At 45.2% G+C, this 25,379-nt stretch overlaps 1 protein-coding gene across 8 annotated transcripts in view; it reads right to left on the minus strand.

Annotated features, from left to right (window-relative positions):
• Positions 1–25,379, minus strand: part of TLN2 (talin 2) — a 441,711-nt gene that overhangs the window by 135,918 nt on the left and 280,414 nt on the right. For all 8 annotated transcript variants that reach the window (XM_058737523.1, XM_058737527.1, XM_058737519.1 and 5 more), the window contains 11 exons: positions 23,576–23,756; positions 22,288–22,401; positions 19,645–19,753; positions 18,731–18,939; positions 18,077–18,175; positions 14,271–14,438; positions 12,756–13,050; positions 10,019–10,185; positions 5,798–5,926; positions 4,019–4,132; positions 1,780–1,893 (listed from right to left, as the gene is read on the minus strand). In XM_058737523.1, the coding sequence (XP_058593506.1) occupies positions 1,780–1,893; positions 4,019–4,132; positions 5,798–5,926; positions 10,019–10,185; positions 12,756–13,050; positions 14,271–14,438; positions 18,077–18,175; positions 18,731–18,939; positions 19,645–19,753; positions 22,288–22,401; positions 23,576–23,756 (1,699 nt within the window). The remainder of the gene's footprint in view (positions 1–1,779; positions 1,894–4,018; positions 4,133–5,797; positions 5,927–10,018; positions 10,186–12,755; positions 13,051–14,270; positions 14,439–18,076; positions 18,176–18,730; positions 18,940–19,644; positions 19,754–22,287; positions 22,402–23,575; positions 23,757–25,379) is intronic.

Raw genomic sequence — 25,379 nt, forward strand, 5'->3', positions numbered from 1 at the left:
AAAAACTGAAACATGAAATATTTAGCATTGTGACTATCAAGGAAATGCAAAAATCAGACGGTAAGAACTTCACTGAGAAATTGTCAATGAAATATTTTTTAAATGCTTGAATGCCCAACTTGGAAAAGATGTATTGGAAAATGTGCTCCACGTACTGCTACATGGAAATTTAGATGCATTCAGCCTTCCAGAAGGACAATTTGACAACACGTGTGAATGAACTTGAAAATGTAGCAACTTTCTGGTCAATTCTATTTCTATTTCTACTTCTTTCTTTCTTTCTTTTTTTTTTTTTTTTTTAAATTTTTAATGTTTACTTATTTCTGAGAGAGGGAAACAGACAGAGTGCCAGCAGGGTAGGGGCACAGAGAGAGGGAGACACAGAATCTGAAACAGGCTCCAGGCTCTGAGCTGTCAGCACAGAGCCTGACACAGGGCTTGAACTCACAGATGGCAAGATCATGACCTGAGCAGAAGTCAGACACTTAGCCAACAGAGCCACCTAGCTGCCCCCATTTCTACTTATTTCTAACTCTGCCTTATTTTTGTAACTATGTGATGTGTCTATGATAGCAAAATTCAAAGAACGAAAGAAAAAGGAAATCTAATAGCAGCGATAGAGTGGACCCTGGAACATGTCTACATGGCTCTATCATACTACCCTAGAAGACTGCCCGCAGTAGGGACAATACAACTGGCTCCAGGCCCTCCAACCATCTGAATGAAAAGGTAAACACCTGTCCAAGTCACAATTCTCAATGTCCCAAAGATAAACATAAGCCATTGGCAATCCTATTTCTAGGAATTTATCCTTAGGAAATAATTCAACATGGGTACAAAGGTAGAGCGCAGATAAAGACCTTTATCCTATCATCGGTTGTTTATGATGGCAAATAATTGAAAACAACCTGTATGCCTAGGGGTGATAAAATAGCTAAACAAAGGAGAGCCATAGCTGTATGTTAAATGCTCATAATATAAATGTTGACATAAAAATCAAAGAGTCTATACACAATAAATCCCAATTAAAAAATGTATACATAAAATACGTATGTCTGCATGTAGGTGTAACGTGAGGAAATAACATTAAAACTTTCACATTCTGTCTCTGCATGTTGGAGTCATGACACTTGAAAAATTAACCCAACAGATGTATCACTGGGTCCTGTAGTGACAGGTTCAACTAGAAAGGGACAGGGAAGAACATCGCCTGATCACTGCAACTGTTCAAGAGATACAAGCAGACAGAAGTGCTGAGGGATTTGAAGACAAGAAGCAGGTAAAGAGGGAGTTTTCCCACCACTTTTCTCATTTTGTTTTCTTTAAAATGAATCTACCCCTTAGCCCACAAAGACTGCCAACACTTAACTAAGAGAAGATGCACTCAACACTTCTTTTTTCCTTGTACATGGATAATAGCATTAGACTCTCTGGAAACCTGCAAACTTCGAGCTATATCTAGTACCAGGCTGTTCAACAACACTTGCAACTTATTACATGTTTTCCCTCACAGAGGAGAAATAAAGATGAGCCTCCCAAGAAAAATGGATTATGGGCTATCTCCCAGGGCAATTTCCCTGCATATTAGCATTTTGCTTTGCCAAGCTAAATCCACCTCTCCTGAAAATGGAAATTCAAAGGGAAGGCCTTCCAAGGTCTGCTTACTGCAAAAACTTCTCTGTGGCTGTGACACTGGGTAATTCTTCTCCTTAAGGATTAAGGGCACCTCCTACCTCCATGGGGGACTCTGGGTGTGACCAAGGCGAATGCTCCTGTTACCTGGAGGAAGTTCTGGCTGGAGATGATGAGAGCCAGCTGCGCGCTAAGGTCTTCAGCTTGGGCTTGGCTTCCTCTCACCCCCTGGACCAGCTGAGGGATGTGATCAGCCACTGCCTATAGGAAGCAAGGAAAATTAAAACAGAGCACACTCGGCATAGAGAATTACCAAAACAGGGTGGAAAATGACACCAGTGATGGATGTTTTAGGGGATGCACTATTCCATGTGAGCAATGCTTATCACAAGCCTTGGATTTACCTAGCACTTTTAAGCTAGCTGGGTCCTTACCAACAATGAATCCTAACCCAGTGCCTCTGGGTAGCTGTTTCCCACACACGCTCGACCCTCAGCTCCTCATACATTTAGGCACGGTACGAATCTCTCTAAGGTGGTCTTAAAAGCATTTGCCCACTTGCAACTAATACCAATGTGGCTAATGACCACTTATAAAGCTTAACAGCCAAGGTCAAAAAGTCTCTACAATTCACAGGCAGAGAAACCCAAGTCACAATGCCCAACGAGAAGAAACTCAGAGAACTACTCAAGTGCCAGCATAGGTCAGTGCTTTGATTCCTCACTTAGCAGGGATGCATTCTGTCCATGACCTTTCATTGCCACCATGGGTCTTCTTTGATTGAGTAGCCCTCTCATTTCTCAAACTGGAAACCCCAATGCCCAGGGTGGAGGAAGAAGCAGCCGTTTCTGAGGTGAGACCACTTCAAGAAACAATTTCCCACAATGCCCTAGGAGACCAGCCTACTACCTTTTCTGGGTTTTCTCCTCAGTGAGCACTCCTCATCTGACTGACCAGGTCCTCAAAGGTCATAGCACACAGTGGCCACTACTGCTGAAGAAGGTCCCAAGTGTACCCCAGTCTGGCGACCTATTTTTTTTTTTTTTAACCCATTCCAGCAAAGGTTAAAACAAATATTTCCCAGAGATTTTCCTCAGATCCTCTTGAGGATGGCTGGCTCCCGTAGTCTGGTCCACTCTCCCCTCTGCACTGCAAGCTGATAAACAGTGATTTCCTTCCTGACAGTGATAGACAGACACTGAGTATCTTCAGTCTCCGCAAAAAGGGGCAAGGGGTGTTTCATCCTGTAGTATTTTCCTGGACATGAGTAGCAAGCGCTCGTGAAGAAGGGTTTTCTCACCCACGCTGGCGGCTGAATTGAGGCTCTAACAGAAAACACCCTCTCCTCCTCTGGTGGGGCCTGGCTCACAGAAAAACCCCGTCTTTCTGCATACAGTCCCAAGGACAGGGCCTTACTCCAGTGCTGAGACTTCTCTGCCAGAGTACATTCGCTTCTTGGTGAGGGGCTGGCCTCAGAGAACCTAGGCTTAGGACGTGGAAGGCTCTGGGTGGTTCTCAGAAGCAAAGCCACTTCTGAGGTGGAAATGGCGACACCACTCACATGTGAACCGTTTCACAGAGGAGATGTGAAAAAGCAGACAGAGCGCAGTCAACTCTCAGAACCTAAACACAAGTACACCTGCCCACCCAGCCCCCGCTGCTCACCGCAAAGACCTTTGGGAGACTCCGGTCAGGCACACTGCCAACACAAGGGCAATAGCTACACAATCCCAAGTCATTTCTGGCACCTTTCAGGGGACTCCTGGAAGAGCAGACCCCGTAGGCCCTCAGAAGTGGCAACAAAGGTATTCACTGTACCCTTTGCAGTACGTTGGAGTCAACATGCCATCAAGGCCTGGGTCTCAGAAAAAAACATGCAACAACAGAAAGCCCCGAAGCACATCATCACTGAGGCCAGACAGGGTAACATCAAGCCTTAGGGTGCCATCGTGCAAAGTAGGAAATAAACTCTCCTCACAGCAAGCACTGAAGCTGAAGGCCCACCTCTCACAGGGAAAGAGGCCCTCTGGAAATTCAATGCTTCATTACTATTGCAGAGCCCTAAAATGACCTGGTTATTGATCCTCCTTGATTCGGTCTCTTGAAAAGAAAGAAAATCTAGGCAAAGGAAAGACAATGCTGGAAAAAGCATCATACTCTCCTTCCAAACAGAGAGCATCCACTTATGAGACAAAAACCAGATGTGCGTGCACGTGTGTGTGTGTGTGTGTGTGTGCATGTGTGTGTACCTGGAACACAGGGGCTGGAGCAAACTGCATTAGGGGCCCAGATGATTAGTCTTAACTGAATTATCTGGGCGCTTGGCCTTGTAATGCTATCAGGGGGGTCTCCAGCAGATCTGGTGCTCGGGCGGCTGCAATCTCACCTTGCAGCTCTGAACCAGCTGTTGCTGGGCGGCGGGGTTCTTGTTGGACACGGCTGCGTTCTGGGAGGCGGCGATGGTCTGTGTGGCAGCGGCTGCGGCCTGCTTAGCTGCCACCTGGAGGACAGAGCAATAGTAGGTGAGCCGGGCCATCGCACACACACGCACATTTATATCTGCCCTACCATTAAGAGGCTGGCACAGAACAGCTGCACGCGTGGAAGAAAGAGGACTCCAGGCCCAGACTCGGCCTCCTGAATGCCACTGACGAGCCTCGTCTAACAATTGCCCTGTTATCTCCATTGGTTTACATTCCCTGGGACCAGAGAGAAAGACAGTCACACTTGATAGCTCAAGTTCCGGTGTTCATTTGTCTTTCTCAAAAAGAGAAGGGACCATTAATTCCATGACCACGATGGCACTGATAAGCGGCATCCAGTCTAAATGTTTTGGGGGAAACATTTTCTTCCCCGCAAGCAGCAGAAACACTGGTGTGCTCATGGTTTTCCTCTTGCCACCCATGTGAAGCCTTCCTTCAGAAAGGCCTGGGCTTCCCCACCAGAGTACTTAAGTGGGTTTGCTCACTCCCATCCCCCTGGAAGGAGACTGGTTTTGTTTCTGGATCCACCAGACCATATGGAGGGATTCCTCAGACAGGCAGGTTCTTGGCCTCCAACCTCCCAAATTTTGGTGTAAGAGTCTCCTGTATGCCTTTATGAGAGAAACTTGTTTTCTTACAGAGTTTGCACCTAGTGCTATTTCCTACCCCCCTCACCTCCCCACCAAACAGATGTTCTGAAAATGACAAAATATTTCTTATTGCTCCATCCACACCTCTCCACCGAAGCCGGATCCCCATTCTTCACTCTTTCCAAGGTTCTATTTTCTACTGGAAGTCCTGAAAGAGTCACTGTCTCTGACAAAATATGTATGGAATTTTTACCTAAAGGTCCTTTCTGAACATGGGCAACCCTTAACGCCAGGGGAAAAAAGTTCCTATTTCCTGCTGCAAAAAAAAAATTGAAATCTATTCAAGAATGCTAAATGCAGGGGCCCCTGGTTGGCTCAGTCGGTTAAGCATCCAGCTTCAGCTCAGGTCTTGATCTCACCGTTTGTGAGTTTGAGCCCCACGTTGGGCTCTGTGATGACAGCTCAGAGCCTGGAGCCTGCTTTGGAGTCTGTGTCTCCTTCTCTCCCTCTGCCCCTCCCTGGCTCATGCTCTGTCTCTCTCTCAAAAAATAAATAAACATTAAAAAAAAAAAAAAAAAGAATGCTCAACTCAGAAAAGGCTTTGCTTACTGAGAACATGAGCTGAAGTTGTTTTTCGAATATACTGTTAGTGTGCCATTGAACCTAAATGTACCAGGTGCCTAAACCAACATTTCACATTGTTTCTAAGTCCCTTAACCAATAAACTAGATCGTTAATCTTGATTTAGCCTCCTTTATATGGGCAATGCCTTATTAATTTGGTTATTCTTTCTTTAAAAATTTTTTTAAATGTTCATTTTTGAGAGAGAGAGAGAGAGAGAGAGCGAGAGAGCGTGAGCAAGCTGGGGAGGGGCAGAGAGACAGGGAGACACAGAACCCGAAGCAGGCTACAGGCTCCAAGCTGTCAGCACAGAGCCCTACGCAGGGCTCGAACTCACAAACTGTGAGATGATGACCCACTATGGAGTCAGATGCTCAACCAACTGATCCACCCAGGCGCCCCATGTTATTCTTTCAAATAACTCTTGGCAATCTAAAATAGACATTCTACGAAACCAGCCTCTTTACCCACCTCCAATCTGTTGACAATTTTTTTCTTGATAGCATTCTGGGCAGCGGCGTTGGTTGCCACACGGAGACCTTCCGCAGCTTCTCTCAGTCTCTGCTGCTGGTCTTCATTCTCAGGATTGGCTGCAGCCCCCTGAGAAGGAGAAAACAGAGATTCTGAGAGGTCCAGAGGACAGCATGCCACAGATGCTGAACTCATGCCTTCAATTTAACTTTTTCCCGGTAACACAAAAGATCTGGAAGAGAAAGCAAATGCTTCGAGCAGTATCTTTACAATAAAGATGTTTATCTCCTAACGACAAAAAATCTACTGGGGATGTTTCAAAGCTGTACCAGTAAACAGTAGAAATCCAATGGTAAAAATTAAGCACTTGAGATCATAGCCTTGGCCATCCACGTAAATTGACTTGTGGTCAGCTATCCATGGTTTAAAAGGTGTTAACATAAATCTCCCCCATGCCCCAATCTCTCGGGGAGAATTTTATATTAACTGGCAGGACAGACGCTTGTCACTATGGAAAGATTTTCCTGTCTTGTGGCACTGGGTTTATGTGAACAGGCTGAGAATATAGTATAGACACAGGGGAAGGGGTAGAGGGAGCAGGGGGACTGGGAATGCCATCCCCAATACTATAAGGAAATGTTGTTCAGGAAAGACCATACCTAGAAAGACTGAGTTGGAAAGTATAGCAAAGAAGAAATGGTACTCAACTATACTTAAGTAATGAGAGATATCCCATGCCCCTGATCATGGCAGGGCAAGAGAAAGGCACCATGCACAGCCCATGGCCACCCTGTGTTGCTGTAGGTTCAAGTGTCTGAGAAATGCAAATGGATTATATTTATTTATTTTTAAAGTTTATTTATTTTGAAGGAAGGAGGGGCAGAGAGACAGAGGGAGAGAGACTCCCAAGCAGGTCCAGTGCTCAGCATTGTGCCCAATGTGGGGCTTGATCCCATGAACAGTGAGATCATGACCTGAGATCAGGAGTCAGACACTTAACCGACTGAGCCACTCAGGCCCCTCAAAATGGATTTTATTTAGATGGGTGGGATTCTGAAGTAGGGAAAAGACTAAAGGTAACGTAGGAAGAGGATATAACTTCACTGCATACTAATTCAACCAAGACTTAAAGCACATCCAACCTTCCTTTCCTACCTGCAAGAGAAGCAGCAATCAAGATTTTTCTGAGTCTGGATGTTCTGTGACCGGCTCTAAATGTATAGGGATGAATGAGTTTCTTTTCATCAACACTTTAGGGTGTTAATATTTGCTCATAAGGCAGAGACAGAAACAGAAAGAAACTCACCAATCATTGAAAATCAATTTTCAAATGTCTCCATTTTTCAAATGGCCAACTTGCCAAATTGACCATTTACAAGAACCCGTTTATTTGTTTTCAACTATTTATAAAAGGAATAGGGATTCATCCTGGCTGCAACAGTTTTAACATCTGTGACATAAGTGTTCTGGCAATCCTTCAAAGGGAATCTTCCACTCTTTCAAACTGTAACCACTTTAAGTAGCCTTGATTTTGTGTTTCAGTAACTAAAAAAACCTCTACTTTTGCATCTCACATGTGAAAGATTGTTTCAGCTACTTTTGTCTTCTTTTGCGAGTTTAGGAAAATCATTTTATTCTTTTGGTCATCAGGTGTTTAGACCACTCCTATGCAAGCCTTCCTTTGGTATTTTGAGCAGCAGGAAACCATTTCTGCACTTGACTCTCAAGTGGGCATCTGGATCCTTCCTTAGCAACGTCTCTTTCATGAGGAATGTACATTAGATATGCGGTACTAATCTTGGTCTGGAATCTTAGTTACTGATTATGAAATGTATTTTTTTCCTACACATTAAATATATTTCTTGGAGCTCTAACTATAACAGGTTCTTCAGCTTTGAACAAAATCCAGCAGATGAAAATAGCGTCGTGAAGACAAAGTCACCACACTTAACTACAAGAATTTATGAAACCACTTAACATTGTCCCATCTGATATAAATCATTAAAAATAAATACTTAAAAGAAACAAATTTCTGGTAACTTGGTGCATTAAGGTCTGGTGAGCATTGTGCGTCTAGAAACCAATGTGCACACTGGCCCTGGCTCAATCTTGAGTATGTGATGGTAGGCAAAATCTTTTTGAGTTTTAATTTTCTCCTTTGTAAAACACGGGTTGATTAGGGGCGCCTGGGTGGCGCAGTCGGTTAAGCGTCCGACTTCAGCCAGGTCACGATCTCGCGGTCCGTGAGTTCGAGCCCCGCGTCGGGCTCTGGGCTGATGGCTCGGAGCCTGGAGCCTGTTTCCGATTCTGTGTCTCCCTCTCTCTCTGCCCCTCCCCCGTTCATGCTCTGTCTCTCTCTGTCCCAAAAATAAATAAAAAACGTTGAAAAAAAAAATTAAAAAAAAAAAAAAACAAACACGGGTTGATTAGATTTTACACTAAGGTTCTTTTCAGTCTATCATTTTTTGTGAACATGAAGGTTTGCTTAAAATAGCTATGTTTAAGGGCACCTGGGTGGCTCAGTCACTTAAGGGTCCGACTCTTGATTTCAGCCTAGATCATGATCCTGGTCTTGAGATCAAGCTCTGCATCCACGATGAGCAAGGAGCCTCCTTGGGATTTTCTCTTTCTCCCTCTGCTCCACTCCCCTAGTTGCTTGCGTGCTTGCATTCTTGCTTTCTCTCTCTCTCTCTCTCAAAATAAACAAATAAATAAACTTTAAAATAGCTATGTGTAGGGGTTCCTGGGTGGCTCAGATGGTTAAGTGTCTGACTTTGGCTCAGGTCATGATCTCATGGTTCACAAGTTCAAGCCTGGTGTTGGACTCTGTGCTGACAGCTTAGAGCCTGGAGCCTGCTTCAGATTCTGTGTCTCCCCCTCTCTCTGCCCCTCCCCCAATTATATTCTGCCTCTCTCTCAAAAATAAACAAACATTAACAAAATTAAAAAAAAAAAAGAAGAGCTATGTTTAGACTTAGAAATACAAGGGGCAGAACTTGTAAAAACCATAAAGAAATTAACCACTGCACGAAACCGTCATATATATTTTTGGCTAAAAGGGATGTTAATGGCCTAACTTCTCAGCTGAAACAGGGCTCAGGGGACAGAGGAAGCAAGTTCAGACGCTGCCTCTCCTTGGGTTACTCTTCATCCTATTCGTGTTACCTCCAAGAAATCACAGTCCCTCAGGAACTACAAGGGTGAGTCAGTCGAGGAAGGTCTACGTAATTCACTGTGTGTCATAACATATTAAGAATTCACATACAAGGTATTCTATTGGAGGCTGGGGAGATAGGATAAGATGTGGAGACGTTCAATGAATCTTACATGCATAGAAACACATTAAACGTGTTATCTGAGAGTATGAAACTGGAGATGCTTTTTATTTTATTTATATTTATATGCATTTTCTATCATTTCCACCAAAAACGTATGCTAGTTGCCTAATAACCAAAAGAGGAACATAGAAAAATACAGCCTTATCCATTTAATACAGTTCTCACCTAGAGGGAGGCATCAGAATCCCTTGTGGAACATACTTGCACAGTCCCACCAGTGACCTTGTGAATCAGGAGGGGTGGAATGGAGACACGTTCCATTGTAATGTTTCATGGGCAGGGCGGAGCGGGGAAGGGGGGAGGGGGCTCTGAAACAGAGCCCTGGGATAAGAATCACTGGCTCTTAGAAGCATCATGCTAATGCATTACCGTCAAAAAGCAGAAAAGCTGACTCTTAACTCTTCATTCAAGCTGTTATATAACATTCAAGACTGCTACTGGCATTTGAAGAACAGTGAGGCAGGAAGCACTCTACTATGTAAAATCTTGACAGTTTAGTTGAGAAGTCAAATGGAGGGCAAAGTAATACTAAGGTTGCGGGCAAAAAACAGGCCTAAGTGAATCTGCTGTTCAAGATCTCAAGTTGAAATTCACCACCATTTGCAATAAGCCGATGGCGATAACCCAATGGCGAGAGAGTGCGCACTAAGCAGGAACTGTGTTGGCTACAGCTGAGTCAGCCCTGCTCCCCTTAAAGACTGTTATTCTCGTGTCCCATGCCCTTCTCCTTTCCCACTGGAACAAGGTTAAATGTTACAAAACCATATAGGTTTTAAACAACAAAAATGCACACTCAGCTGGCCATTCTTTATCTTCAGGGCACCTTCCAAATCCTAACTCTTAATAATGTTCACTTTTCAATAGAACAGATCCAACATAATACCTTTGCAGCTTCCACCATGCGAGCAGTGGAATCAGCCAAGAGTTTTGCTGCTGCCAGGAGCTTCTTTGAATTCTCCATGTCGATTTCAGCTTCCGCATCTGACCTCATGGCGTTGACAAGGTCTGAGGTGGCTTGGGCCAGGACCCGGGCCTGGCGCACCATTTCACCTACGGGATGGGATTGAGGATGCCATCTGTTTGTCTGCTTTCTAAAGCTCAAAAGCAGCACACAGTCCAGTCTCCACTCTTCTAGCAAGAGGGACAGAAAGAAGGGAGACCACAAGTTCCTGTCCTAAGCAAGGCTTATGTCCTTAGACCCAGGACTGAAAATACTCCCTATGGCTACTAGGATCGTGTACCCCAAACCCATCCAAGTTCCATCTTGAACAGAGAGGGGTAAATAGGACGCAACTAAGCAAGGAGGAACTCTTTACAAACAGAAGGCAGGGAACAAAATTATGTGGATTTGTTATGTGATTTAATAAATATTTATCTAGTGAATATCATTTAGCTCAAGAATCACTGACCCAAAACTCCTTAAATTGTGCATAATGGCAAAAAATTATCTTTAAACTTTGAAAGAATTTGTATGTTACCTAACTCCAGATGAATAGTATCACAAGATCCCCTGTATCTGTGTCATTTGGCTCTCACTAATAAGAAGCACAGACCCCAGATTCATGCTCAATTGCTAAGATTTGTCTTGGCTGAGTTTTCCCTATCAATTTTCTGTTTGCTCACTCTTTTCTTCCAGGCACCAGTTTTGATCTTGTTATTAGTAGTTGTTTGGTTTTACTGTACCGTGATTTTACTGAAATCTACTTTAGAAGTAGGAAGGATGTAAGAGTAAACGTTTAAAATAAAACTACTCGAATGTAAGGGAATTTTTCCTCTCACAAAGGTCATTTGAGAAGGATGCCGCACCACTGTAACATTAAGGGGGAAACAAAGCTTTCATAAAAAATCAAAACGTGCTACATTCAAGGTATCGTGGATTGGATCCTGGGACAATAAAAGGGCATGAGTGGAAAAACTGGTGAAACCTGAATAATGTCCGTAGTTAACAGTTATGCACCAAAGCTAATCTGGTTTGGACAAATGTGCCATGGGTGCCCTGGGAAGATGCTAAAAATGAGGGCAATTGGGAAGGGTATATAAGAACTTTCTGCATTACCTCTACTTTTTTCCTGTAGATGTGAAAATATTCCAAAATAAAACATCTATTAAAAAAGAAAGACAACAAACAACAACAACAAAATCCAAATTGTGTAGAGTACTCCTATTTTCTTAAATCACATAAGGAAGATACAGAAAAGTTCAAGTTTTTGTTTGTTTCTAACACTTGCTATAAAATATGGCTCTGTGCTGACAAGGAAGTAGGGAAACAAACATCTTACAAACTACCGGCAGGGTCACAAAGTGTAGAACCTTTCTGGAAAGCAAGTCCATATGTTAAAAAAAAAAAAAAAAATCATACGTATATATTGGCTCAGAAGTTCCACTAATTACATAGATCCCCAAAAGTAAACCAAGATACTTTTATAAAAATAGTTACTGTAATAATATTTTTGTTAAAGCAAAACTAAGAAGCAAACCAAAAAACTTGGAAACCACCTAGATGTGCTTCAAGATCATGCGTTAAGTAAATTATCCTAGAATTCCATTCAGTAGAATATTATGCTGCCATTAAAAAGATGAGTGTATAGGTCAACATGAAAAAGATCTGTAAGACACATTAAAAGAAAAAGGTTTAAGAGTATAAATAATGCAATTTCATTTATATGAAAACAAAGCGCTATGCGCACATGCATGCAAACACACACAAACATGTGACTGTAGGAAGATTGAAAATTTCTGGAAACGTAAAACAGAAATCAGTGAGTTGCCAAGTCTGGAGATTTAGATGGGATAGGGATGGGCTGGATCTCAGGAGACTTACCTTTCAACTAATAGACTGAAAGGTACATATTTTTAAATTTTTTGTACATCCTGACATTTGACATCTTAAAGAAACCTTGCTGGCTAAAGAGACACTGCCCTTCTGAAGGCTAGCCAATTCTTAGAGATAGCAAAAGTCCAGCCAGGAGCACGCCTTTGATATGCAAACTGACCTTAGCTTAGAACCACATCCCCTCTATCTGGCCAGTACCCTCCTGGAGGCAATATCCCTGGCCTCAATCATCCTATGGCCCGATGCCAGGCAACTGAGGATCACCTGTAGAGCACAGAGCCTGCTGAAGATTTTCAAACTAAGCAGCCCCAAGCAGTTTCCCCTGCCCTGCCTTCCCAATCAAAATCCCAAAAAAGAATAGAGCTTAAGCTCCTCCCCTCACTCCTGTCTTCTGCAACCTGACCAAACCCTTGTGACCAAACCCTTGTGACCCTGCAGGCATGTGGTAGCTTTCTCTTTGGGACTTGTGAGCAGAATACATTTATCCTTCCAAGCTTCAGGCTTATCTCCTGTGGCTACCTTGACTTTACCAGGCCAAATCCAACATGGAGGTTTTTGAACAAAAGGAATTTGCTAAGAATTTGCTAAAAAGCCTAATTAACTCTCTAAGGGCTGCTATGGATGGGCAAACCGGGAGACTTCCATCTTTCTCCCAGGCTCAGGGACGAAGTCTCCGAAAGAAGCTCATGACACCTTGCCCTTTCCAGGTGACCGTCACCTTTCTTGTTACAATGATGACCATCGGGGAACCCCAAGCTGACCCGTCCACCCAAGCATCGCCCCTCACCAGCATCTCCCATGGAGCTGAAGATGCTCTCGGTGACACACATGATGGTGTCGGTGGCCTGGTCGTAGCGGCCGATGGGCTCGCCTCGGCTGGCAAACTGTCGCACGTGCTGCAGGAGATCGTGCAGGGCCTGGCTGACCACGCTGGCCGCCGCGCTGACCTGCTTCAGGAGCTCGCTGTCATCGGTGGCCGCCTGGCAGGCACGGACACAGTTCTCCACCGAGCGGTCCACGAGCTTCCCTGCTTCGATCAGCTGCTCCTGGCACACGGGGGAGCTGATGGTGGGGCTCACCACCTAGAGGGAGATAGGAGCAGGTCCTGGGCACCGAGGGTCAGCTCTCAGTCCCCACCCCACACTAGCATTTCCACCGAGGCCCCTCCAGCTCGGGGCCTTGGGTCCTTACTCAGAGCACCAGGGTTTAAAGTGTACCATCACTGAGATTTCTTCTACCTCACAATTTCACCCTATCTTGGTGGTTTTTGATGCCCGACAACTGTTATCTTCACTGGTGATACGTAACTATAGTATGAACTACTTCCACAGAGAGAAATTTCTGGTGTTTATGGCATAGCTTCTCCTTTTAGGAACCTCTAGGTTGAGTCCTCTGACTTAGGATAACAAGACTAACAGGATTGTATTTCTTTTCCAGAGGTACCTGCAACTCTGTACCTCACAGTACTTTAAAGAACAGGGGGATTCTGTCTGTTTTTCTGTGGGTACTTTAACAGTGTACAAGGGAAGGAGGAGCGATACCATCAACACATCTGCCTCACACTGCAAATCCCACCAGAGGACAGGAAATGGTGGGCTAAGCCAGTCACGGATCTATAGAATATGATAGGTCATCAAGTTGAGAAATGGACACATCCCATCTTCTGACGCATCAACATGCCATGGTGCCGAAAGGATACGTGAAAGCAAACAGGCCTGAGATAACCCCAGTTCTGCCACTTAATGATTCCTGTGGCTGCAAGCTACTTACAAAGCCTTAGAGGCCTCGGTTTCCCTTCCATAAACTGGGGATGATATGCTGAACGAGGTGAAGTTTAACAGCTGGAGTGTGCACATCGTGAGTGACAACAATGAACTCAATCCTGATTACCGTCAGTCTTGCACTGTGCAGTGCAAAAGGGCTCCCCCAAATGTGCACGTTATTTACAAACCCATTCGTGACACTGTACTGCCTTCTTGTACAATGCAAGAACCCTTGGTGTGCAGGTGTAAACAGGACACACTGAGAATTTCAAGGGGGACACATGGCAGTTTTCAAGTAGAAATGGCAATGAGACACCGAGACATCCCAGTGCCTGAGGACTTGGGGAAAGAACTTGGGATGAATGCACAATTGGGCAGTTATTGCCAAAATCCTGTCATGTCACCTTGGAGACAACACCTAAGCAAGCTCTAAGCCTCAGACAGTTTAAACAAATTCTGCCTGTTTTCCCCCAGTGACTGGGGGCAAACGAGAGCACGTGACACTTTGACGAAAGGGCCAGGGGTGCCAGTTGGCTTACCTTGGCGCACGCCACCAGCTGAGAGGTAGAAAGGGCACATTGGGTGGCAGCGGCAATCACCCTGTTCTGTAGGACCGTGTCTTCAGCTACTTGGGCGACATTCTTCGCCTTTAATACCAACATGGCGGCAGCATTGGCTACAGCTTTGGCCAAACTCATTAAAACATCCTATTTACAAAGAGAATTAAAAAAACAAAAAAACAGGCATTTACTATTTTTTTTTATCACCCTTCACAGCCTAGAAATGAAATGCGGTGTCTGATGAAACATTTTATTGACATTCCATTTGAACTTTTTTTTTTCCAGTACTTCATGAGAATATTCTTTCCATTTATTTTTCTGAAATGTCAACTTACCTTAGATGTAATTCAAGAAAGAGACTTGCATCCTAGCTACACAGTCTCCTATGCATTAAGGAACAAAGATTTAAATCTAGAATAGGTTGATTTGAGGGGAGAGTTTGTATTTTAACCACTGATTCACATTCATGTACTTCAACACCGAAAGTCTTAAGTCTCTTGAATATGTGATTGATGCAGATCAGGAAAAGCTGGAAATCTATCCAGAAGCCATAAATACAACATACTGTAGGAAGGATAGAATTCATGGCCTCCAAGTCATCATGCCCTGCTGTCACGCAAAAATTTATCATTTGGATTTCCATTTTGCACAAAGATCCAAGCTACTATCAAAAATTCAGCCACATCTCTGCCTCCAGAGGGCAATGTTGGACATGCACAGACATTACCTACAGCTCAAGAGCCAAGGAGTGCTCTGAACGTAAGTTATTCTCAGTGTTCCGTAGTCTTCTGGACAGGGATTAAATTATTATGAAAAGTGGAAAGGGAGCCTACATAAATAAACTAGCTATAAGCTACGACCTCACTGAAGATGCAAGGAGCTTTGAGCCTTTGTGTATCAGTTCATGCTTCAACTCAACAAAAAGGCACTCTGTCTGCAGGGTGGAGAATCCTTTGATTCAGCCCACCAGATTTGTCACCCATCTGTGTGGCCTGAAGAATAATCACTGTTACATTTAATTTGCTTCTTTTCTTTGAATAGTGAAGGTAGTTTATTTGGTTTGGAAATGCCTTCCCAAACACATCCCAAATATATGAGCCATTTTTATTTTGAACGAATATGTCCAGGCTTTCTCCCAGAGGAAATGTGGTCAGTAGTCTTTATTAATTCATCAGATAATGAAAAGCACTTTTGATTCTGAATGCAAAGGGCAACCAAACAGTCTTTACAAGAAGACGTTTTACAGGAAGATATACTGAAAGGGGTGTTCACCCTGTACAATTTTACACAGAGCAAAAACTACATGCTATCCAGGGAAATCAGAAACCCATAAAATGACCACATATGCAGATTTTAAAATGGACAAAAACAAACAGTCTTAAAGGAACAGTTTAGTTCAGTCTTTATCTTTCTTTTTTTAAAAGGTTTGTTGAATGTCCAAGGAAAAAGCAAGGCCTGAGGTGCCAAAAAGTGAAGATGCTTTTGGGATCTGACTGGCACTTGTTGGCCACATAACTTTTGGAAATTGCTCCCAACATGGCCTAAGTTACAGTTCTTGAGCACCTATTTCAATGCTCAGTGCACACTCAACTTGAATGTCACAAATTATTCACAAGATTAAAAAAAAAAATCTTTCCAAAGTAGGTCACAGTATTCTTTCGCTTGATATGAATTTGTCTTTTCACACAGGGACCAAGATTTGGTCATGTAGGCTCACGATTGTTCTAAAGGGCTTTGTTAGACTCATTTAAAGAAATCCTGTTCTTCCTATTAATTTTGTCCAAAAAAAATACAGTTAGAAAAAGAACGTGATACTACAGCTACAGTTGCTGACAAGGCCTTTGTCAAACCTTTCAACAAGACCCCTATTATGTAGCCCGTGTAAAATAAATCTTTGTTAACTCTGGGAACATGCAGTACATTGAGAACCCAAGAAAAGCTCTGAGATAAGATCTCAAGAATCAGAAAAATAGTGCATAAGAAATCCAATGTCAGAAAGCCAGGGGCTACTCCTAACTCCAAGAGGTTACAGGATCACCTTACTACACTGATGTTTGCCTAGAGACCTTACAGAAATGGAAAGCAGTAAAGTAAGGCCTTTCACTGGTAAGAAAGTCTGCAGGACCTTACTGTGAACGTGAACCTGCTTTCCTAGCACCTCTAAATAGAAACAAACGACAGGGAGCAGAGTTGGCATTTATACATGACAGTGTAACAGTCTGTCAAAGAGAGAAAGAAAAGAGAGAAAGCCTTCAACAATACAAGGATGCATGAAAGATCTCAGGAAGAACTGTGACTTGCTTCTCCACCTTGCCAAACACTCTGGGGAAAGCAGTAATATTTTTGAGGAAAGAAAGTTGAGCACCTCAAGATAATTAAGCCTAGTACACCAACAGCTGAATCTCATACTTACCCAATTCCTAAGTAGGTCCCTGCCTACCAAGAATTACCTGTGCTAATAAAACAATCAATGCCCAAGACAAGCGCAGGTGGGGGGTTTAGCCAAGGCCAAGGCAGGATAGGGTGTTTGCTTGAATTTAGTGGGATATATTTATGTGGTCTGGAGTAAATTCTCTTTCAAGTGAAGTCGTTACTGGCCATCCCAGCCTAGAAATGGCTTCCAAGAATACTGTTACCACCCATTATGGGTCTCACCCTCCAGCATGACTTCAGTGTTTAAGCGCTGACTGTCTTATTGCATTGTAGATAGAACATGAATGAGTCCTATGGTCCCAGCATCGCAACTATGTGCAAAGTAGGAGACAGCTACATCTACGGATGCAGGTACACGTTCCGTGTATCCCAACATGCACAACCCTGTCTTAGTGTAACCGATGCATCTTGTGTAGATGCAGTTTGGTAGTTCTGGATGAAATGGCAAGCTGAATCGGCACTCGTGAATTAAGAAACTTGAATGCTACTGTAAAGCTGAATGATCTTTTTCCTCTGAATGCTGTGTAATTCTTCCAGAGAACCTGGGCTCGAACCATTAGGTTTCAACAGAATGGAGTTATGTACTACTCAAAATGAGGACGTCAGAGAAGGAGAAAGGCATGGAGGGCATGTGCCCATGAGTATGTGAGAGGCCCAGCTCATCGTAGCCCGAAGCTCCCCTCATCTGTGGTGGCTAGAAACAGAGGCAGACAAGCTGAGCTCCAGTCTGAGCTGGCAGCACATCAAGCCAGCTGCCAACAGTGGCTACAGCTGTGCACCAGAGGACAAACAGCACATATCCTTGGTATTGAACAAGAGTGACAAAAAAAAAAAAAAAAAAAAAAAAGGCTTTCCCGTCATGCTGGTTTGGGCTATGACACAGACAACAGACCCACCTCTGGATACAAAGAGGGGGGGCAACAAAGCTAAGTGTATGGGAGTCCACACTCTCCCTCCCATGGCGACTCTGGGCTCATTTACTTAAAAACCGCTCCCAGAAGATGAAACAAGCCTGGCCATGAGTCGATGATTACAGAGGTTGGATGGCAGACACAAGGGAGTTCAGGACATTATTCCCTCCGCTTTTGTGTTTAATGAATGCCCGGCATCCAGACTAGCAAGAATAGCTAAGTAAGTGCTTTACAGTGATGATGCCGGATACGTAAGTGAAAGGAGTTTTTTAGTTAAAAATTTCTTTAAAAAAATTAACAGTGACCTCATTCCCAATGTAAGCCATCTCAAAATTATTCTTGACAGCCCACTGAAGATCTGGTTTTTCACACCTTCTCCCCATGTGGGTCTAGACCATCGCTTAGACTCCTTTCCAAAATTATGGGTTGCAGATATCTTACTTGGAATCGCTCATCAGTCTCATTCTCTCCGATCTGTCTCAGAAGATCCCCACTGGCTTGTCCGATGCTTCCAGCAGCAGTCAAAACTGTCTGTCGAGGCTAAAACAAAGAGCACACACTGGTTGGAACGAAAATGCAGTTCCTCGAAAGTGCCATCAGACAGCTAGCCCCTCAGGATTGGCTCACCTACAAGAGAGTCTCAGACCGTCTGCCAGATGGGAGACCTAAATACCCTGGTACAATCTGTGCAAGGAAGGGCCTGATGTCTTATAAACCAGCAACAGGTAGATAGACTTGAAATGTTCAATCAATGAGTTCTGCTCGGCGGGTAGGGAGGTGATAGGCACTTTATGGAAATTAGGGCACAAACTTGTATCCCTTTTAAATGTGTATTGACCATATGTGTTAGCTTCTGAAGTTGTATCTGATCAAGTACCCCGGGGTGAGGGGAAAGGGAAATTTCCTACTAAGAGCTCAACCACTCCCAAAAGTTGAACTACAGATTCCGTACCCAGTTCACCAACTCTAAGCCCCACAATTTGGTAACGTGCCCCATCAAGATGGAAGGAACAGCTCAGGGAGCAACAGCCCTGTAGCACTCAAGGTGGCACCTGCCACCCAGGACCTGGGTGACCGTGTGCCCCAGGAGCTCACCTCTCCAGAAGTAGGCTGCACAGCTTTAAGCAAGTCTGACACTGCCCCCGCGAGGGTCCTCGCGGCTCTGAGCAAGTCCTCCCCACTGCCCACTTCGTCGTCCATCAAGGCTGCCAAAAGCTTCACGCCCTTGGACATCTCCGTCAGGTTGGAAGAAATGGTGGTGATTGCACATCCCACTGCTGTGTAGTCGGTGTCTGCAGGGTCACCTGGGACAGAGAAGGGAGGGTGGTGAAGGGTGAGGAGAGCCCAGATGGGCGATGGCATCAGCCCGCACTGTGCAGGAGTCGGACACAAAGCTGGATGCAAACAGGGAGACACATGGCTTCCTGTCTCCGAGGTGCTGCCTCTCCCAAATCTTTTGCCCCAAGGCCTCCTAAGCTGAAATACTGAGCACGAGCACTGGCATAGTCCCCAGGTCTTGGCATCCCATGGCCCTTTCCGTTAGGTCCGTGTCAGCAGCTTCGGCCGGTCAGTTCTGTTCCTGAAGCATTGAAATGCTGCATCATGAGGCCGAGACATTTCTGGGCTCTCACCTGACAGCGCAAGGTGGGAGTCACGCTGTGCCACAAGACAGAAGGAGGCACACGTGATGGGTCCATTCATCCAAAGCCAGTTTTAGACTGTAAGCCCCAGAAGGGAGATACTAGTCTCCATACACTTTGAGGCACGTCCATCATGCTGATGAACAAGGAGGAGAGCTATGTAAGTGCTTTTTGAAGGATGCATGATATCTATGGAAAGGAATGAGATGTTCCCCACCTTTCTCCTGGGTCAGTGCAAAAAACTGCCTGAAGCACTCAGTGTGCCTAAAAATAGACCAGCCTCTCATTATATGAAAATCTGTTGTTTCAATCAAAGAAGAGTCCTTTTTTTAAGAAGCAAACCACATCACAAAGCCCTCAGAGACTTACCGGCAGTGAGGTTAACTACTGAAGCTGTTCCAGCTGTGATCGCATCGACCTGGGAGTGGATTTCGTGTTTGGATTCATCGACTTTATTCTGAACCCATACCCGGGACGCCTGCAAAAGCAGACAAGTACATGACACAGTCACTATAGGCATGGGATTGCTCAGGACACCAGAGAGGTCACGCTATAAAACAATACCAAGATTTTGTCTATACTCTGGTTACTGGGCCGGCACCAAAGAGGCCCAGAAGTCAGCCATGCCCTTCACAGGCCTCTTGATCATTCACTGATGCTGGATGGCATGGGAGTTCTCCAGGTTTCTTCCACTGTTTTCTCTTTAGCTTTTAGGATCTTAGAAAAATTCTACATGGTTTTATTTAGGTAAATTCAGTAAAAAATAAGAATAATTAATGTCTCGTGATAATATTGCACATCAGCACGAACAATTGTTGATAATTTCCACCTACACTTTTAGCGAGCAGGGTGAGAATTAGGGTATTTCAGCTCATGGGTGTTCTCTGTCAGCAGAAAATTTGTCTTTTATTAACAACATGAATGGGGTGTAGATGCAACACCTGTCCTGTAAGGACCTGGGGTGGGTGGGTTAAGACCTCTATTCTAGACCCAGTTCTAACACTAACAAGAGACATGACCTTGGGCAAATAGCATCTATGTCCTGTGCCTCCCGTTTCTTCTACTGTAGGAATTCAATGGTCTTTAAAAACCTTTCCAGATCTTCGACTTTATGTTCACTAGAAGCTATAAATAGCAAATTCTCTATTTCCTGACATTTCTGAGGTTAGCCAATAAATGATCGTTTACATTCATAAGGATGACCCTGTGGTAACATCAGATGCTGACTTGCTTCCCAAAACATTCCCAAAATATTCATCGAGATTTAGGATATGTCCAGCACTAATATTTTTTTGTATACTAGTTCTTTAAAAATTGGTAAAGCAACAATGTTAAGTCCAAATATTTTACATTTAAAAAAAAATTGTGTTGTTTTGAGAGGGTGTCAGCATGGGAGGGGCAGAGAGCGAGGGAGACAGGATCCAAAGCACGAACCGTGAGATCATGACCCGCACCAAAGTCAGAGGCTTAAGAGACAGAACCACCCAGGTGCCCAAGTCCAAATATTAAAAAAAAATTTTTTTTTCAACGTTATTTATTTTTTTGGGGGACAGAGAGAGACAGAGCATGAACGGGGGAGGGGCAGAGAGAGAGGGAGACACAGAATCGGACACAGGATCCAGGCTCCGAGCCATCAGCCCAGAGCCCGACACGGGGCTCGAACTCACGGACCGCGAGATCGTGACCTGGCTGAAGTCGGACGCTCAACCGACTGCGCCACCCAGGCGCCCCCCAAGTCCAAATATTTTAAAACTTTCTCACAATAGTGCTGGATATGGAAGGGTGTCTGCCTTATGTATTTTTAGTCTGGAGTTTCCCCTTGCAAAATGTTTAATGATCTCAGGTACTTGGGAGACAAAACACTGAGTACAATTGCACCTGCAGGTATACAAGTATGCAAGTGAGAAAACACAGTGCACAGGAAGGACTTAGAGGGCAGTTATGCTTGCTGGCCAACACGAGGCTAAATACTGCACTTGGCTCTGGGCTATGATGGCCCTGTCTGTCCTAAATCGGTGGTTTTCAGTCATGACTGCCCATTAGAACCACCTGGGGAGATGAAAAAAGCAGGCCCCGCTCTCAATGACATGGATTGATTTGGGCCTCAGCCTTTAGCCTCAAAGCTCAAGTCTGAACCAACTTTAAGCTCCTACAGATAACTGGAATATGCAAAGCAGGGCACAGAATGGCAGTGCTAGTCCTTCAGCAACTTTCATGTGCACATCAAACAGCTGGGACCTCCACTAACATGAGTTTCCTGATTCAGAGGGTTGGGATAAGGCCCCAGATTCCACACCTCTCAAGAGATCTTACGTGCTGCCAATGCCACTGGTCCATGGGCCACCATTTGAGTAGGGACAGGCCAGAGAATTTCGTGCTGCCTACAGAAAGGCAGCTATTTACCCCGCCCTACTGAAAGCTGAACACTAAGGCAGTGGCTCTGGAAGCACAGTCCTCAGAGAGCAGCAGAGCACCTGAGGACTTGTTGCAAATGCAAAGCCTCAGGCCCTTCCCCAGACCTACAGAGTGAGAAAAAAAAGACATGGAGCGCAGCAAAGTGTTTTAACAAGCCTTTCCAGGTGACTGATGCAGGCTAACGTCTGAGAAGCACCGACCTAACAGCTCATACTTGTTGAGCTCGGTGTGTTAGGTAGTGTGCTAAGAACGCCACACACGACGGGTCTACCACGTCTTCACAAGGACCCCGTGCATGTATGACAAAACGGAGGCTTAGAGAGACTTAGTTGCCTGGATTCACATAGACACTAGCAGTGGAGCTGGGATTTGAGCCCAGATCACTTGATTCCAGAGTTCAAGTTCTTGGCCCCACGATTCTCTTCCTGTGGGTACCACCCCACTACAAAGCCTCAATATAGTGAAAACAAAAAAGCAAAAAAAAACAAACCCTAGGTTTCCACTTCCCCTTCTTGGAGGTGAATGCAGACAGAATGAAACACCCAGCTTTTTTGCCAGGGCAGAGACACGGAACTGACAACCACGAACAATACTCACCATATCCTGGCCTAGGGGTGGCAGTGAATCCAGCTCGCTGAGGTCATCCTGGGCCTGCTGGACAGCGTGCATGCTTGTGTTGATAGTCCCCATGAGAGCCTGCTGGGCCGAGGTCTGCAAAGGCAGATGACCACAGGGCAGTCATACCTTGGCTGCTGGAACTGACACTACCCTTTATACAAAACAAGGCCACACTGAACTCTGGGCTCAAGAGAGAGTGGCTCACGGTGGGTCTCAACAACCCCAACCGCGTCCCATTTCAAGCAAGGGTCTGATTGTATCAACGGAATGCTTGATATGGGTGTTTGCAATACAGAGGTTGTGATCAGGAGCGTGTGGAGCTTAATTAGGTGACAAAAAGCCCAGAAAGAATTCTTGCAGGGAAGCTACCCCACTCTGAGTACTGAGGACAAAAGATCTCAAACATAGGAAACACACGTTACACACAGAACTGTTCTTAGTAAATAAGGACAGATTCCACCCAAAACCCATAGTCAACGGGCTTCTTCAGAGTCAAATTTCTTCTGAGCTTATAGGCTTTTCAGCTCTTAACAAGTTCTTCCCCAGAAGCACATGATTCCTTGAGAAGGCAGACCAGACCAGCAGCAGGAGAAGAAGCAACAATTCACTCAGGGCAAAGTGTGGATCACTACAGACCTGGTCTATTTCTAAGACCTTCTAAGGGGTACCTGGGCTAGTTAGCAGCTTGATGCTGTGAAGGCAGGGAACCAGGGTTCTATAGCTCTGAATCACCAGTCATGTGGAGAGGTCATGGCTGTTCTCCAGCCCCAGAGGACACCTGTGATCAGGGAGTTACCCACCTCCTTCCCTCCTTCCCTCCTTCCCTCCTTCCCTCCTTCCTTCCTTCCTTCCTTCCTTCCTTCCTTCCTTCCTTCCTTCCTTCCTTCCTTCCTTCCTTCCTTCCTTTCTATTTATTTGAGAGAGAGAGATGGAGAAAGAGAGAATCCCAAGCAGGCTCCAGGCCATCAGCGCACAGCCCCATGCCAGTCCATCTCACGAACCATGACATCATGACCTGAGCTGAAATCAAGAGTTGGACGCTTCACCGACTGAGCCCCCCAGGTGCCCCGAAGCATCTGGTTTAACAGGAGCACCGGGGAGTCAGGCGTCAGGACGGCACAGCTGAAGAGCCATGGCTCAGATGGGAGTTAGTGAGAACACGATGACACACACAAGCTATCGCCAGGGCTGGTGTCCCGCCACCCCCCCCCCCCCCACATTAGAGGTGGCCCACTGACGCGCAGGGCAGGCGTGGGGGAAGTCTCACCAGCGGGGGCATGTGGCCTCGGTGCATCTGCCCAACCATGACCTGCTGTTGCGGGGAGGGCATGCTGCCGACGTTGAAGGTCTCGGGCCCACTGGAGCCTGAGCGCATCACGGCGGGCAGTGCCACGGAGCTGTGTTCCACCTTTCCAGTCCGATTGAACTGCTGCTGCAAGATGGTAGACCTGCAGGGGACAAGGGTCTGGTCACTGGGAGGTGGCCGCTCACAGGGAGTGTAATGATAAGATAGCATAAGTGCCACAGCAGTTTGCTGCGTTATGCTGTGGAGGTCAATTCACAAGAGACATGCACAGACAGGACTGTGAATGAAGTGATACTCAAATACCCTGAAGAACCCGGAATCTTTTTTTTTTTTTTTCAAGTTTATTTATTTATTTTGAGAGTGGGCAGGAGGGGGAGAGAGGGAGAGAGAGAGAGAGAGAGAGAGAGAGAGAGAGAGAGAGAGAATGATATTCCCAGGCAGGCTCTACACCATCAGCATGGAGCCTGATGTGGAGCTTGAAGTCACAAACCGTGACATCATCACCTGAGCTGAAACCAAGAGACAGACGCTTAACCCACTGAGCCACCCAGGCTCCCCGAACCCTGCATCTTTTAAAAATTATTACTATAAATAACCATTCCCAACGGATTCATGATATAATGCAACTAGTCCTTCTTAAAGACTTCCATGCCCCTCCCCGCCCCCCCTCCCCGGCCGCCCAAACCAACACATAGATATTCCTCTAACAACGATGTTCCAGGTCTAAGAAAAAGTTTAGGATACAGTGATCTATTAGTTGGTAAATCCTACCTGAAAGAGCATTCATTCAACAAATACCTACCATGGGCCAGGTTCTATTCTAAGCACTGGAGACACAGGTCATTTAGTCTTCTTGGTTGAAGGGGGAAGTGTAGAAAGGAACTAAAAGAAAATCTCCCACAGCTTATCTCTCCTTCCCCAGGTCCAAGGCCACTGACCACAGAAGGTGTTTAAACACCTTTGGAGCCTTGATGATAGGAAGACTTTGGCACCTCCTCCAGAGGACTTCAACTAAAGTCTGGGAAGATTCCTAGGATATCTAGTTTAAAAAAAAAATAACTTTTTACTTGTTCCTATTTACTTAGAATGAGAAATAAAGGACTTTGGGCATATGAAGGTGGTGTATCTGTCACAGCTCGCCAGAGGGCACACCCGCAAAGGAGAGTCTGGGGGAGTATGTGTGTGTGTGTGTTGGGGGGGGCGGTTGTAGGGGGCAGATTGGGTGAGCAGCTGCACTAAAAAGTCAGGCCTCTGTTCTAGGGTTTTCCCACCATCACAGATCATTCCTTATTGCTCAGGGCAAAATTCATGAGCCATGCTAGGATATCAGACAGCAGGCATCCATGGAGGGACAGTGGAAGGGTTGGCACCAAGGGGGGTAGATATAGGGGTTCCAGTAGGAAGTCATCTGCAGTCTGTGATCTCAGCTGATGTCTGATGCAGGGAAAAGTGGCAGTTCTTCTGATGGGGACCACTCTGGACCATTCCTCCTCTTTGCTGTGACCAAATCTCACTGTGATGCCCTAGGCAGTGGGAAGGGGCTACAGGAATCCCAGGCAGAAGAGGCCCCAGTGCTCTAGGCTCATACAGTTACTCAGCTGCTCTTACAAGTCCAAGTGCAACACAGCCCTCTGAGGGAACAACTCACCCTGCCAGAAAGCACTAGCTTACTGATTTCCATCTACAGTCATTAGTAATTCCAAGGACTTAAGATGTTCTTCAAGAGGGTAGCAAGTACGTGAAATGCATCACATCACGTTTGGTT

The sequence above is a fragment of the Neofelis nebulosa genome, chromosome 7 (assembly GCF_028018385.1).
Source record: "Neofelis nebulosa isolate mNeoNeb1 chromosome 7, mNeoNeb1.pri, whole genome shotgun sequence".
NCBI lineage: Eukaryota > Metazoa > Chordata > Mammalia > Carnivora > Felidae > Neofelis > Neofelis nebulosa.